Source organism: Anas acuta, chromosome 8, assembly GCF_963932015.1.
Source record: "Anas acuta chromosome 8, bAnaAcu1.1, whole genome shotgun sequence".
In the NCBI taxonomy this organism is placed as follows: Eukaryota; Metazoa; Chordata; class Aves; order Anseriformes; family Anatidae; genus Anas; species Anas acuta.
The window spans coordinates 14999377-15016678 of NC_088986.1; the positions used below are offsets into that span (position 1 = coordinate 14999377).

Consider the following 17302-nt stretch of genomic DNA (forward strand, 5'->3'; position numbering starts at 1 on the left):
TACTTTTTTTTCAGGTAGTCCAGTTGCTCTATTACAACCAGTTGTGAAGATAAGGGGCACAGTAGCAATGTATTTTCAGTATAGGGTTCTAAGCTTTAGAATTTTTCCTTCCTATGGCCCTGAGAAGAGCAGAAGTTTCTTAGACACCTTCCAAAAGGTCAATTAGACTAGGGCTGGAGCAACACCTGTGCATTAACAAATAGATGAACATTCAAAAGACAAGAGATGAATGTGTAATGGGCAAGGAAAAGTGCATGCTTTGTATTCAGTTGAAGGACACTTGAAACATTTTATCTACATGGCTATTTTTTTAGGAAGTTATAAACAAAGCAGATTTCCCTAGGACTACCCCAAAAATTCTGAAGCCCACTAAAAAGAAACAAAACAAAATCAGCATCAGACAGATTTGGTGACATAGTGAAACTTAGCCCAACAACCCTGATGGCTTAAAAGTGCAGTGCTCATGAAACACAGAACAACGGTTTCTTAGAATAGACTTAAACATTTATTGTTCACATTTGAAATAATTTGATTCCTGACTTAACCATTGAAAGTCCTAATGCATCTGTAAACTGAGTATCACTATAAAACAATTTAAAATACCATGTAAAATAATATTATGGATGCATGTATTTCATTTCATGGTTTCTTAGCATAATCACTTTGTCTATTTACAAATATATAAAGATTTTGCGCTTTAGGTCACCTGAAATATCAAAGAGGTATTTTCAAATCACACAACTTAATAAATATATAACTTGTTTTGTTAAAAATCTACAGTATACTGTACATTCAAGTTGAGGCAAAAGAAGTTTTAATGCCAGTTAGACTTCAGACATAAATGAGTGTTTGCAATAATTAAACAATTCCTAAAAGTGCTCTCTCTGTCCATGATGAAAGGATTAGGATCCAATATTTTGTTACAGCCAAAGTTTCAGACCACTGCTTCATTCACAGAATCACAGCTTCTGTTACTAGAAAAATATCAAAGCTTTTGTATTTTTTTAATAAACATCTTCCAAGAGTTGCAAGAAAAAGTGGCAAGAAATGGTCCAAAAAAAAACAAGCCATGTGCGCACACACTTACACATATCACAGTTCAGATCACCACATAATCTTCCAAGAATGAACAAACTCACAGCATTCAGTTTCACTTTAGAATGGTGTTTATGAACACATCTCTAACAGAACAGCAGGCAACCCTAGGAAATCTAAGGCAGTTGTTCTATGTGCAAGTTTCTACATAGCAAAGAGTGCCAACTCCAGTCTTCCTGTGACTTTGTGCATTACTCAATTTCTCCTTCGTCACTTTCCTCCCACTGATTTGGCTTGCTGTCTCCAGTAGGTTTCTTTGATGCCACATTGGAACTGGTATAAAAGATAAAGTTAGTGTAAATAACTACATATTCATTTACAAATTACACTTCAGAGAGAATCACAATGCTGTTTTTACGATATTGGTATTTTGCTATCAATCATAAGACCTAGATTAGACTTTCTGTAAATTATCACAACTTAGCCTCTGTTCTACATAGAGTTCAGCACTAAGAAAAAAACAATATCCACATGATTTCAGATACCTGTTACGTGAAATGTACTGAGATGTCTGGCAGGGTTCAGCTGAAACAGGTCCACTCAGTGTACAGTGAGGTTTTCTTTGCTGAGATGTGGAGTTCAGTAACCGACCGTCTTGGTCAGAACCTAGAAGGCATACATATCATTTAAAATACACTACAATAGGAAACATTTGAAGGACTACATCCTTTATGTCTTCTGCAGTAAAAAAAAAAAAAAAAAAAAAAAAAAAAAAAGCACAAACACTCCCCCTCCCAACTTTTAGCATGTCTATAATAATAAATACAGCCACTGTAACTTTAAAAAGTTAATTACAAATCAAAAGCTTTGGTATAAAGCCTTAAAAAAAAAATGAAGCTGCTCACACATCATTAAAATCCAGTCATTCTTCATGAGAAACAAGCCATAACATTTAAAATCTGTTTCTAAAAATAAAAACATTTTCTTACTATGGAAGATCATACTTACAAAAGCACTACAGGAATTACATGGAGGAGAAACAAGGAGGACACAGAATACAAGAGGCAGACTAGTTACCTAACAAGAATACAAATTCAAGTGTTTTATCTTTACTTGCTAGTTCTTTTATGCATTTATCTAAAAATGCTGACTCCCACAACAAGAATCAGTTTAACAAAGGTTGCTGTTACTTTCTAACAAACAGGGCAGGGGAATTATCAAAAACTCAGCAGTAAAGACCAAAACACTGAATTTGCGTATTCAGCCATAAGGAGGGGTGGGAAATCAATTTATCGGTTTGAAAGAAAAAAAAAAAACATGAGAAAGAGGAATTCAAAAATATTTTAAATGAAAATATTCCAAACTAAGAACATGTTATAAAACACTCATATAGCCATATTATCTTTTTCAAGGAAATGATTCTTCGAAGATTTGAATCTTGAAATCCTATTGTTTATCACTCAAATTTATTTTATCATTATATTTATATTATAATCATACTTTATAATAGATAATTATAATTACCTTATTATATAAGTTATTTTATCATTATTTACAGTATTTTTACAAAGGATTCTGTTTTACTGAATTTATATGGGAATGCATGTTTAGTATTGCCTCATCTCAAAGAGCAAATGCTGCGTTCTTCAGAGCTTGTTTCTCATCTATGAAGATCTCTACATGTCATGAGTTTTTGCAACAGCTTTGATGATGAATATGCCCACATTTTAATTAATTTGGTAATTCCAAGAGTTCTCTGTTTTTACGAGCTAGAGCTGTCAGGTATTTAACATTTACCTGATCCCTTCTCAGATCTAAGTTCATTACATAGGTAATTATCAGGTAGGGAATTATCAAGATTCCCTTTTTGAACTATCAGTTAGCCTGACAGGTAAAGGCATACAGTAAGTGAAATTGGTAAAGTTTCTCCTGTAAAGTTTTTTTATTTGCTTTTCCTGTATGTTTGTTTTGGGTAGGTTTATTTGTTTTAAGTAGTTTTACATCTTCTAGTTAAAAGGGGAAGAAAATCATACTACAGTAACATAATTTGAATCAAATACTTGCTTCCTAAGAAGGCACTTGAAGTTGTCACATTTTCAGAGTGCTTGTGATCAGTAGACATACTTAAGAACTGTTGCTTCAACCATGCTCCTCTATCTTCTTCAAATGCCTTTCTCTAGGAAAAGAAATGTCAGTTTACACTTAGGACCACACAAACAAGCTTAGTCTGCATTACACTGATGTTATTCCATCTAAAAATCAGAAGTCGTGGCATGTACATGCAACTAAAGTGAGCCAGCAGTTTAACACAGAATTACGGTCATGAGAGCAAGCTTTTAAATCCTACAAGGATTAGCTGAGGAGGTATTTATTTACAAGCCAAACCCCATGGCTTGTTTCACAGAGATCTGAATAATCCCTTCATTTTACTGTTCTCCACTCCAGTGACAATCTCCTATCACTGCCTCCTGTGCTCTCCTGCCCCCACAGTGCAGCACTCCTGCAAGTACCCCTTATTTCTGGGCAGCTGCCAATAAGGATTACTGCTTAAACCTCAACCTTCAGCTTTTTCATAAACAGATGAAGGTGACTGAAAATAACACTGATTATTTCCATCCAAAACTGGGGCAGAAAGGGGATGTTTCCTTTTCCAACTCCTCTATGAGCACAGAAGAGGAAAACACTGGCTAAAGACAATCTTCAAGAGGTCTAAAGGCTGTGCAATCAAGAGACAAGCTATTGTATCTCCAAAACCATCAGTGAAATGGGATGTTCCCATTATATATCTATTTTTTACTGTATCAGCAGAAAATAGAACAAGCCTACTTTTTCACAGATAACTATGAAACTTAGAGTACTGCTTCTACTTCCTTGTTTCTCCTTTCGAATTTTATTATTTTAACAAGCAGAAGCATAGGTAGTTAACGTTTTTGCTGCAATGTAGTCTTAAACATTTCTGGATGAACTATTAGTATTTCTCATCTCTCAAGATGAATAAATCTAATTCAAACATTAAATTCAAGAACTCATTGAAATGAAAGTAACACTAAATAAAAAACTTGAAGAACATGTATCTATATATGTAATGGCTTGTACCAATATTTGTCACTGCATGAACTACTGTTGTGCCAACATCTCAAGGAAAATCCAAAATATTCAGTTCTTAACATTTTATGTTCCCTCCTGCTCACTTGTAATCCCCTTCATGTTTTGACCTTAACTACTGACTAGAGAAAAGGGCACATGCTAGAGCTCATTTATAGACATATCTACCCCCATTCCATTCCAGTATGCATGTTTACTGGACGGCTTAACTACAAGAACAGAAAGTGACCCTACTAAGAGAAAGACAGCAGTTATTTTGTCTATCTGCAATAGTCATTGGTTTAGAAATGTTTAGAAGTCTTTGAGAACTCAACACCATAGCCAAATCTGACAAAAATTTGCATAAGCACAGGATTTAATAAAGCATTTAATAAATAAACAGACTGATTTTTCAGAAGTGCTTATAAATTTCAAAAGCTGCAAGAAAAATGGGTCATTCCAGTTGCAGTAACTGCATTCTCCAGTACATCTGAATTTTTTTTTTGAAGTGCCAACTAAATGACCTGCCACAATTGCCAAAAGATGTTTTATACAGTATGAGAACGAGCTGCTTGTTAACATCTCCATACAGAAATTGTTAGATTGCTGCACTTCAGTGTGTGTTAAATAGTTTTATTCTAACAATAGCAACCCATCTTTCATAGCAATTCCTTTTCTAATACCTTTCCATTTTTCTAATACCTCAAGTCCTAATCTAATAGCAGCTTCTGTAAAACTTCTTCGTTCCTTCTCAAAATTCTTTTTTTGTTCTCGAAATAGCCTCCATTCTTCCTGAAGACGTTCTCTTTCTTCCAACAAATAGCAGTCCTGTAGTAACAGAGTGGTGTCATCATCACATGGAGACATAAGCTGCTGCTGCAAATATAAAGCAACACAAGACTAATATTAATTTGGGAAGGCCTATAAAGATGTGCAGGATTTCCATAAATTCAGTTTTATTAAAAAAAAAAAAAAAAAAAAAAAACACAAAAAGTTGAAGTTTGATATACAAACAACACAGTTGATGGGGCCAGAGTTTCAGGCAGGTAACAAAACATCTCTGTTCAGGCAGCTGACCCCAGCCTCCTCCCTCATATTTGTTCACCCTCCCCCTCCCCCCCCCCCCCCCCCATTTATTCTTATCAGAATTACAAACTCATTAGATTACTAACCAACTAACTAGCACACATACTCAGACCAACCACTAAGACTTCCTATTAAAAAGCATAATCAAATAAAGGAAAAAGGTTCAGAGGTGAGAAGTGACATATTAAACACACACACTCAATTGAGAAAAAAATTAAAGCCTGCTACCTGTAACAGTTGTTGCTGAGTTTTGATCATTTCTTTACACTGCTGAATTTCTAATTCTAGCTTTTCAGTTTCCAGCTCGTGGTCTTCCCTTGAAATTACATCTTTGTCATCCAAAGCTCTTGAATGCACACGTGACACTAAGGGAGGAAAAAAGCTACTTAGAACAAAAATCCCTCACAGCACTGGGGGCTCAGAGCAATAGCAAAGGTTTTTAAGCTGTATTTGTTTTATCCCAAAAGACATGTACATATTCAAAATTACTTCTATCAGGACAAGAGTACCAAAACTGGTGCCACACACACAATTAGGCACAATACCCAGTTCAGAAAAAAATTACAACGTATCTGTTTTACATTTCCCCGGGTAAATTACAAGTCTGCACTGCAACAGAAGCGTCACACACAAAAAACACTTGCTTCAGCAGTTATTTAATGAAAATCAAGACAAATGAAGACTTCTCTTCACTGATATGTTGTTAGCCTATTCTTCTGAGCCAATTTTTGAAGGGCTTGTGTGTTCATAAAAATATGACAGTAACTATATATAACAGATAAAAAAGGAAAGACTTTTCCCTCAAGTTCTGTGAAGGAGAAACAGAGCTTACAGTCAGAACATTGCGTGCGTATTTTTACCCCAGCAAAGAAATCCATTAGAGGAATAAAATGTATTTTTGTACAATCATATAATGCAGAATTTTATTTCATGGACAACTATCATAGTGATCATAATAAGCCAAATTTTGATCCCCTGGTGACAGCGATTGAACATTAACTGAATGCTAAGGAACTAGAACAGTTATCTCTGTAAATTAAAGAAAAAAAAAAAAAACACAAAGAAAGGTTACTCCAAGAAAAGCACAAATACACAAAGCATTTTTTCCTGATGTTTACAATTACTTCTCAGTTAGCTATACAAAATGAACTATTACTCAGAACAAGTGATCTTAAAATCCTTTCTATGGCATAAACATGTTCTTATAGACCATCTGCTCTTTTATTTGCAACTGAATGCATGACCTTCTCGGTATTATTCCTGTCTGCAAACATCCCTGTGGTAGCAGCAGCATTTGCTTACATGGGAAAAGTAATACTAGGAAAGAATTTTATATATTTTTAGCTGTCTTTTAATGCTGTTTAACAGCTGGAAATGAGAAGAGTCCAGCACCATTCCATCAACCAGTTCACTTTAGAATGCCAGCAGAAGACTTAGAGGTATGGATGTGGCAAGGCTAAGCTCCAGGAAGGATTTACATATTTTGCATCCATTTGATTCAAATTGTTGTATCTGCATTATTCAAACAGCTCAAAAAGGTGGGAAAAGAAAACAAACATTTATTACAGGGCACGTATTTCCAAACAAAAGATAATTATTTCTTCAGAAAGTCGTTGCTTACTGTGCCAAACTATTAATCATGTCTGTTTTCAGGATAACAGGCTTGCTATGCAATTGCTTTCCTAACTTCATTCAATTAAAACTCATATCGAAAATGTCAATCACAAGCTTTTTCAGGAAGTCTACCAGGTCACAATCCCTTCTATTTTAGCTTTTATGTAGTTTAGACAGACTGTAAAGTAAATTCAAAGATTATGATACCAAATGAAGTTAGCAGCATTTTATATGTCCATGTAATTGTGTTAATCATCACCTTGGTTGTCCAGCTTTTCAACGTGATTTTTCAACATTCTCCATTGTTTTCTAATGCTGTTGGTAAGCTGCTCTCGCACAGTTTCACATGACAGTTCCCACATATTCTCTTTATTTAACTCTCCGATGTCCTCCTCCAGGTCTGACAACACCTGTAAAAGTAGAAGCAAAGTGTGATGCAAACCACCCTACCATTCCAAGTAGACATATTTGTTTATTTAAATATGTATACAGGTTTAATTTACCAAACCAAAGTAAAATTAATATATATAGAAAAGATTTTTCCTTCCAGGGAAAATTTGTCTGTTAGAGAGTTCAATTCCCTGATGGCATAATGATGAAGAAAGAGTAGTAATGTGGCACTCCCCAAAACCCACAAAGACAATTTATAAAGGCAGCAAGACTCTAAATTAGTATCACAAATCTCCACAAAAGAAGTTCATATTGCTGAGAAGTTCCATTGTTACAGGCTCACCATACAGAACGAGCAGGATTTTAGATGGTAAAGACAGTGTTTCCATTACCTATAAATTCTCAAAAGGAAAAAAATAGTCTTAAGTAAATCCAGAACACACCCTATGGTACAATGGAAGTAGCCCATTCAGTTGCATTTCACCCTATTGTTCAAATACCAAACCTGAATGCCATCTCAAAGAGATGAGACAGAAAAGTCTGAGAGGACTAGCCCGCAACAACTTAGTGGATATAAATTAATAAGCTATAGCTATTTAAACACCTGACATGAATACTCCACTCCTCTCAAGCATCTAAACCATTCTATACAAGCCTCTTTAGCTACGAGTACATAAGAAAAATGTGATGGGAAATTCCAAATTAAGTTCAAAGGCATCTAAATAATTCATTTACATATGAAGTAAGTACTTTCTTTCAAACCTGTATCATTTAAGATCTTAAGGAACAAAGCAAGAATTGTAAGAAAACAGTATTTTTATTTTAGAAGTTTTTGTCATTTTATATAAAGAACATTAATTTATATACGTATACATACATGTATGTGTATGTATGCATGCTAACCTCATGAAATCCCAGTCTGGAGTAGCCATAAAATATCCTGTGTAAAAAAAAAATACTTAGGACTGGAGAAAAAACACTAAGTCATCTCACTTGGGAAAAAACATATTCCTCCAATGTACCAGCAGCTCTGCAAACCGAACTAACTGGTCTAACCCATGGACTAAACAGAACACACACTAATTACATGTTCTCTACCCTCACCCTCTGTGGTTTCTATGGAAAGCTTTAACAGTTTAGAAAAGTTCATACGGCTTCCCTTTTTGTACTTTGTCCCTCATTTGTCATAGTGTTGAAGTCAGTGCCTGTGTGCTCAGCTGAACTGAAATTTCAGAACAGTTGATTCTTTTTTCCTTAAGATTATGTTGTTGCTTTTCTGTATACATTTTTACACACATAGTGTTCAGCACTTCATTTTTTTCATTTACTGAGTACTGGTACAGTAGTTCTATGTGTCTGGGCATTAAAACACCTATCTTAACCACATTTCCACCTTTTATGGAAATGATAGGAAATACTTGCTTAAGCACCTTGGAAGCCAGTTTCAACTTCCTACTATGAAAGGCAGACGAAATCCAAACTGCATCGTTATAGAGAATTACATACAGATAACTACATGTAACATTCATCTGAAGTATACTTTCAAGCTTCCCATGTATTGACTAGGAAGAACAGACTTGCTATTGTTCATGGACAGAATTAGACCATTTAAACATGGGTGATTTCAAGTACAGCACAGGGTATGTAATCCACAGCAAGTCCTATAAGAGGAAGTTTACCTTTTTGATGATCAAATGGCTCCAGCACTGCAAACTATCACACAATTAATTTTAACTGAAGGGTACTTACTGGCCCATCTTCAGACCTTTCTTTAGGTTTTTGTTTCTGTGGTGGGAGAAGTGAAATAATCTCTTTCTTCATTTGCTGAAGAACTTTTTTCAGCTCAGCATTTTCCACTAAAAGCTGCTTCTGGCGTTGCTCATAGTCACTTAACAGAACTTTGTACATTTCTTCTTCATTTCTAGAAGCAGAAATCTTACAGTAACAAGACAACAAATACAGCATATGTGTCAATTAACGTTGTTCTATAACAACTAGAAGTTCACCTGGCTTCTGTCTTATCAGTCCTCCATGCACCTCTCTTCCCATCAGCTCTACCAACATAATTTAGAACTTCCATAGCTGCAAGTGAAAAGGATATTTCAAAGCATGAAAAAATATGCAAGTATATAAATACTCAGATAACACTACATTTACTTGTTTGCTTTTACACATAATTATTGTCAAGAGACCACATTACCTAAATGTTTCCCTCAGTCTTACGACCCAGATGAGACCACATTGCCCTCCTGAACAAGAGTAAGATAATCAAGAAAAATAAATAACTTCTTGTGTTTGGAAACCTGGGGTGGGGGTGTTCTCATCCTGTCTCTTATTTTATACATTTCTTAACAGCACTTTCATCCATATTTCAGCTTTTATATAAATCAATTATTTTGAAATCACATCAGGTTAGGAGTCAAAGTTCAATTCTAGTTAGCTTTCAAGGAAACAGGAACTAGATTTAAAAGCTGGTTATTTTGACCTTGCTAATACTTCAACTAGCATTATCTAACTGGAGTCAGCAACATGATACAAGTTAAGATTTGTTCACCTTAGGGTGAAGCTTCTAGAGATTACTGTGCTGATATCTAGTGATTTTCTACTGTCAAAATAGGTGTTCCTGCTACGGCATCGTAATCCAACCTGAAAAACTAACTCAGCAACATTATTTTCTTCTGGTTTAGTGAACTGTTTTTGTTCAGTAAAAATATGACATGCTACAAATGGCAAACAACTGAGAGCATTTGGAGAGTAGCAGAAGGGATAAGAAAGGAAGATCAGGACTTCCTTTCCAATGACAGTCTCCATGCTCTGTCTGAGACAGGAATTTCACAACACATTCGCTGATCCACAAGTTAAACACTTGGGAAAGCGATATGAATACACTCCAAACCAAATTTAAGCATTTTTAAAATACAGAACAAACTATTTCGTTCTGGTACTCTACTTACCAATCTTTTTGTCCTTTTTGTTCATGACTAATTGATGTAAGCGTTCCTTTAATTTGTTATATTCTCTCTCTTTCCTCTTCATATCATGATTGTACTGTGTAGCTCTACTTGAAATTATGTTTTGCAACTTCTGTACCTAAGAACAACCACATAAAAAACATTTCAACTAATGCATATAAGGAAACATTTCTTCAGAAAACCAAAACAAAGAGGAGAAGTGAAATAACATTTATTAGAACTGCTTCTGGTTAAAGGAATTGACAACAGGAATCAGGAGTACTCTCCTAACAAATAGGTTCTGACCTGTCTCAGGAAGTTTTGTTGCTTTTACGCACAAACCAACACCACAAGCAACATATGCTACAGTTCATCAGTACAACTAAGCACATTTTTTAGTGATTTAAGTGATAACCTTCTCTGGCTTCAGTAATTAATGTTTGGGATTTGATTAACTCTAAAGTAGGTTTATTAGGTTTACACTAAAAAATAATAAACACATTGCTCCTTTTGGATAGCAGAATTGAAAAGGAAGACTATTTTATTTAGTCTATAAGAACAAACATATCATAAAGCATATTCTAGACCCATACTATCATTAGTGTTTTTTTTTTCCCCAAAGCATCAGTTTTAACTTTAACAACATGTAGAACATTCAACATTTCAAGCTAGAACTTTATGAAGTTCATTATAAACAGATACTACTATGATTGCTAACTACATGAACATGTTTATGAATGCAGAGAACATTCATGGAAATTTAGGAACCATGTAAGCACAGAGGGCTGGGGAGAACGTGGAAACAAATTCCAAACTAAATGAAGTGTTTTCTGATCTTGGTTCTTCTAAGAATCTTAATGATTTAATGAGTGTGGGTTTTGTGGTCCGTCCCCTGCCCCCACTCTCCTCTACAATATAACAAAAAAGTAAGTGCTCCTATACATATAGGTTTGAGGAAGCAACTGAATCACACTGTATCCTCTTACTTCTTAATATTTAAACATTACAAAATAAAGTTAAAATCAAAAAGTATGAGAAAACTGCACATGTTTCTACATTACTATAACTTGGACCTATGCCTTGCAGAACCTATTTAATTTATGTAATGTGTCAATTTCTTTGCTGAAATACAACATTCATTAGAAAAAAAAATCAAAGTAAACAGCTACCAGATACCATGCAAACATCATCATACTACTGAAAACCTATGTAATAATCTGTGTTGATGCACATAACTCACTTCATCCTTCTCATTTTTAAGTAACTGGTGCAAGTTTCTGTTCTTGCTTTGCAGTTGTCTGTCCCTTTCCTGAAGTCCAACTATTTCCCTTTTAGATAATTCCAGCTGTTCCTAGAAAAAGGAATGTTGATAGTTCAGTATCAATGCAAAAAAAACAAACTGCAAAGTCACCTCATTTGAGTCAAGTCTTCTTATATTTGACCTCTGATGTTTCTTGATCACCTTGCACTTTCAGTGACAAATTAGTCAAATTAGTTCTATCTTCTGGAGCAAGTATGATTCTCCAGTACAAGAAACACTCCCATCCACAAAAAATAAATAAATAAATAAATAAATTAGCTTGGTATTTAACATACCTTATACAATTACTGCTTTTTCAGTAAGTCAGGATTCTGTAAGCGTATCTCTACCACAGGATTGAAGGTGGATACTTAGCAACCTGTTTTAATTTGGGACTACCATTTTACTGGAGTGTTTCTCTTAAATAATCCAGGGAACAATTAACATAGATATGTAAATTGTGACCATAGCAAAACAAATAGGACATCTCACATATATAGAGTAAGGCTGGACAAATGATCCCATTGTAACAGATTATGCACGACTGGCATTTAAGAACTTTCTTCCACAAACATGGGACTCAAACCTGAAACTGCCACCTTGAATGGTCAGAAGAAAACACTACATACAAACTCTTTTCTCGCGTGTGCAGCAAGCTACAAGTGAGTAAAGTTATGTAAGCATCAAAAGCTTCTAAGCAGCAAATCACATCTGAACACATTTAACACAATAGCATATGTCAAGAGGATTGCCGCACGATATCTGAAAGAATTTACATAAGAAACCTTGTATGATGACAGATAAATTAAATGTCCTGACATTGAAGTAGCGCTAGCAAGTTTTTATGCATTCTCAACTTAAAAGCCATTTGTCTAGGAAAAGTATCATACATAGTGTATTAAAATGACTATAGTTACACTTGATTTTTAAGGTCACATCAAAACACTCCTGTGTGGCTGACTAATCTCGGCAGAAGGGCTCCTGTGATTTTGAGAAGCTATAGCACTATTTGACAAGGAGAGTGCTGGACAGTCTTACTGAAAAACAAACTTATGTGGCCCTTAGTCATGCACTTGATTTTTAATTTTTCTTCCCCAGGCAGAATCAAAGGAAACAACAGTCTTCTGATATGACTGCACATGAGTACCCACAAAGTAGCATAAGCTGTGAACTTCTAATGCATCAGCTATTCCACAGTAGCAGACCTGTAGGTATTTATCCCATGGTGTAAAATGAAACAATCTCATTTTTGGCAGCAAGCTTCTGAGCAGTCTTTATGAAAAGGCTATGTGGTCAGCTATTCAAGGAATTTAACAACAACAACAAAAAAAAAAAACACACACAAAAAGCTACACATATGGAGAACGAGTGGTAAAAGCCCTGTGTAGGTTGCTTTTCCTAGTACATGTCACTATCACTGATTACAATAATACTGTGAATTTATCTTTTAGAACAGGGTATGCCCTATTAGATGATATTCAATGAGCTGAACTGACGTGTTTAGCATTTTCACCTACAGCATGCATTTCCATGCAACACTTCCAAACTGAACAGTCTTCCCTCTTCCTTGAGGAAAGACCTAAGCAGGTTTTCCATTCTTTCACTAATTCACATTTCATTAACAAATCTTCCACTGGAAAAAAAAAATCAAAAACAAGAATGCACATACAAATACAAACACAGATTAGAACTGGGGAGGAAAACAAAATTCACTCACTGTTAAGAATGTACAGTATCTGTTAAACACAAGTGCTGCATTATATTGGTGGAATTATCTTGTTTTCTACCTTTAATTTAGCATAGGAGTTCTGTAAGTGATCCATATCACTACCCAGTTTCAGGTGCTGCATTTCTACTTCTTCCTGAGCTCGAAGGTTCTTGTGCTGCTGTACAAGCAATTCATTCATGCAATTTATGATGGATATTAAGTTTAATTCTTTTCCTTTCGGCTCCACATAAATAGAAGGGAAGCCCAATGTTGTCAATTCCTGGTGAAAGACAAAGGGGAGAGGGGATAAATAAGGGGTTCAATCTCTCAGATAAACAATAACAGGTGAAATCCTATATGAAGAAAAATATATATTCCACACCAACTTTAGCATTAAGAAAGAAGCCTTCCTAATCCAGTGCTTCTTCACTACCAAAACTGGTTTAATGTCATCTTCAAACAACGGCGAATAAACAAGAAGATCTGGCTTACCCTATTGAGATAGGATATACTCTGTTCAATATTCTCTTCTGTGCAAAAGGCACTGAAAAAGCTGTGCATGCTTTTGGATGAAGGCAGTGGCAAGCGTAGCACTTGTGAGTTCATGCTTGGGGGTGATATCTTTTTTTCTGAGGTATATTGAAAAATATTTTTGCTATCTAAAAGTTAAAAATATTAAGAAACAAGTCAGGGCTGGTAGTTTAAGACATCATATACAAAAAATTTTTAAAAACAAATCCCTTAAATACCAAAATTATTCTTTATAGACACTTACAAGTCTAGAGCTTAGAATGTCATCTATAATGAAATATAACAACATAACATATTAAACAACTCACAATAAAAAGAAGGATAGCTAAACTTCTACAGAAAATCTAAAGATTTCACAACAATTTCATGTGTTGTATCTTTCAACTGTTACTATTCCTCCCTCCATGAAAGAACTCTCCAACCTTTCTTCTTAATCGGCTTGCTAAAAAACACGTGCTTTATTTATACAGGTGCAAAAGCTGTAAATTGAGTTACAAATTCCTCCAAAAATATATGATATCCTTAGGCAAAGCAAGTGTGTACTATAATTAAATCTTCCACTAGGTAGAAGCAGGCAAAAAAAAAAAAAATCTCTTTTAATAAATTTGTCATCATTTTATAAGGCATGAGAACATAGAACAAATTAAGAATGCTCTGAAAGTGCAAGATAATCTGAAAAGTATATTTAAAAAATTGATTAGAAAGCCTTAGAACTTTCATTCATACATATGAAAGAATAGTATTTTAAAGCAGCATTTCTACAAGGACTCAATCCCCAAAAAAAAAAAAAAAAAAAAGCTTTGTATCTACTAGACTAGTTAACAGCATGTTAAATAACATGAAGTATCTCATTCATAAAACCCCAATCTCTCTTAAGCAGCTATAATACCACCGGTAGAGCTAGCAAATCCACTCAATTCAAAATATTACTAGTTTACCTGATGACAGCACTGGCACAGTAACAGTCTTCCAATCTCCCATAGCAACAAGGGCAGGCAGGGTACCTGAGCAACTGGTTCAGCAGTGAAGTATTTAGTAGAATTCCCGACGATGGGTGTTACGTAGGCATCTCCTAAAATAGCAAGAGCATTTTAGATTAACAGTAGCATCTAATACAGCTAGGAGATTAAAGGAGGCATAGGAGAGAGAGACTACTGAACTTAAGCCACATGACATTTGTCTACTTCTTCACACAGTGAAGAACACCATAAGCACAGCAAAAATTATACTGTAGAAATGATGTATCTGTATTTAGTTAGACTTGAACTTAACCAAGTCTTGTAAACCATCAACTAAAACACCATGCACACATGGAAAGTATAAAGATATTTTAGATAACCCACTTGTTTCTGTCAACATACATCAGAGAAAGCACAGCAAGCCAAATATTTAATATTTTTCTGCAATATAACCAGGAAGCAGCTTTATCAAGATAAATTTATGTGCAGTTTTAACATAAATCTGTCTTAATGAAATAATTAACAGGTGACAAAGGCTCTAGAAAAGATTTATTGGCCAACAGAGCAAAGGAACTTTTATATATTTATATATATATATATATATATATATATATAAAATAGTAATAATATATTAAATATTTAACTATATAAATTTAAACTTAACCTATGTACCTTAATATACCACGTATACACAGTTACACTGCCTTTCCCCGGCAAGCTGCTTGCTTATTTGCAAAATCTCCAAAACTGCTGAAGGAAAAGGCAAAGCCTTACTCCATTGGCACAGCCACTGAGTACAGTACTGGCTCTCTGGAAGCCAACCAAAACTCATTCATAAGAAAGAAGCAGCTGATTGTCCCCTCACCCTACCTCCACCTCCCAGTCTGAAGGCATGCAATAGTGTTACACTGTGACACACTGCTAGAAAATTAAAGCCCAACTTGAATGTTGAAGATCTGGCCAGTGTAAGCCATCAGCTGTTGGGTGAACAATGACACTTCAGGGAAACTATTCATCTGACAGGAAAGAAGGCTTTCGTTTACTTCATTAATACTTCAGATCAAAATCTCAAGTCAATTTAAGATGGACTCCATAGGCTTTTGCAGTACAGCCATGTTTGCCACTAATTCCTCCTAATGTGCACTCAGGGAAAAGGAACTTCTGAAGCTCTGACACTAAACCTTGTATTTTTATCATTGTGGGAAAAGCTATCATTTGGAAAACCAATCTGCTGTCTATTTAAGACACCAGATGTTTGTGGGTGGTCTGCTATCCATAAGGTCCCTTGAGAACAAAAAAGAGACAATAAGAACCCTTACTGATATTTCAAAGCACACAACATAATGCCCAGCGTAACACCAAGTTTTAAAGAAATCCTATTGGTACACAGCCACATCACAGAGTGTTCAGCACTAGAAAATAAGGTATCCACCTGGATGAATACTTCTGCAGGTTCATGTACTTGTATAAAAAGATAAACAATTATTCCTCAGATGAGTTGAAACATTGCAGCAACTACTAAACTGCACATCAGAAAGCACATATAAGGCAGGGAGAAAACAGTAAACATAGTAACAATCTAGAGGCTGTTGTTTATTAAGAAATTGATTATTTTCTCCTTGCCCACTCACATTTTTCAGTGTTTTCTTCCTGCAAAACTAAGATGAACAGAAATGAACTAAGTGAACGTTCAGACTCTAAAGGCAATGACTGACTGACTTCACGGCAGGTCTGTAAGGCAATCTCTTCTTTGTTTTTCCCCATCACCCAAGTCAACGGTGCTTTTAAAAATGTAATTCAAAATCAAAATAAAGATTAGGAGGACACATTTCATAGAATATCCCAAGTTGGAAGGGACCTGTGAGGATCATCAAATCCAATTCATAGCTCCACACAGGTCTACTTACATTCTTATTTGGCTTCTGTTGGATCCATCAGATAGAGAAACCTGCAAATAAAAGGGTGGATAAAAAGTCAAATTAAACAAGTATATTCTCATTATTGGTGTCATAATCCTGCATTCTAATAATGTATTTCAAAAGGTTCTTAAGAAACTCAAAACACAAATTCCACTAAGAACTATTGGAAATTCTACAAAAACACTACTCACATTTCATAGATGCAATTAATTTCAAATAGATTGGCATTTATTCTTTAAGAGACTGCATAACCATTATGAGATCTTTCCACCCTAATTCCCTCTAAGTACATCACCAGCCCACAGGTCTCTACAGTGCAAACACTGTTTGGGTTGAGAGGTCTGCATCAGAATAATGCTTGACTGGAAGCAGACTGGACTAATCCACGTGAGGGAATACAATAATTCTCTAAATTTTAGTCCTGTAACCTGCACGCCATGTTATTCAGCGTAGATATTTTCTGAAGACTACTTTCTGGTGACACATTGTTTCTACATATACCAGCAAGAGGATAAAATGAAAGTTAAAAAAAAAAAACCCACAGGTTCAAAAGGATGTCTAGCAAAGATACAGAATGCAAGAATACCCGGGCAGTACAGTAAAGTCCAGATAATACAACTATATTCTTCTCACATCAGTCAGCCATGAAGAATCTAGAGCCTTTTGTCGTGAAAGGGCAACTAGCAGTACACTGCATATTAGTCAATACAACAGAATTAAAAATA

At 35.1% G+C, this 17302-nt stretch overlaps 1 protein-coding gene across 4 annotated transcripts in view; it reads right to left on the minus strand.

Annotated features, from left to right (window-relative positions):
• Positions 1–482: 482 nt before the first annotated feature.
• Positions 483–17302, minus strand: part of SSX2IP (SSX family member 2 interacting protein) — a 28275-nt gene continuing 11455 nt past the window's right edge. For 2 of the 4 annotated variants that reach the window (XM_068690627.1, XM_068690626.1), the window contains exons 2-15: positions 16566–16606; positions 14638–14771; positions 13661–13827; positions 13248–13448; positions 11401–11511; positions 10164–10299; positions 9216–9291; positions 8959–9130; positions 7079–7229; positions 5434–5570; positions 4822–4995; positions 3100–3211; positions 1581–1701; positions 483–1368 (exon numbers count right to left, since the gene is read on the minus strand). In XM_068690627.1, coding sequence (XP_068546728.1) covers positions 1287–1368; positions 1581–1701; positions 3100–3211; positions 4822–4995; positions 5434–5570; positions 7079–7229; positions 8959–9130; positions 9216–9291; positions 10164–10299; positions 11401–11511; positions 13248–13448; positions 13661–13827; positions 14638–14680 — 1683 coding nt within the window. In that variant the 5' untranslated portion in view covers positions 14681–14771; positions 16566–16606 and the 3' untranslated portion in view covers positions 483–1286. The remainder of the gene's footprint in view (positions 1369–1580; positions 1702–3099; positions 3212–4821; positions 4996–5433; positions 5571–7078; positions 7230–8958; positions 9131–9215; positions 9292–10163; positions 10300–11400; positions 11512–13247; positions 13449–13660; positions 13828–14637; positions 14772–16565; positions 16607–17302) is intronic. The other 2 variants (XM_068690629.1, XM_068690630.1) reach the window with 2 other exon arrangements.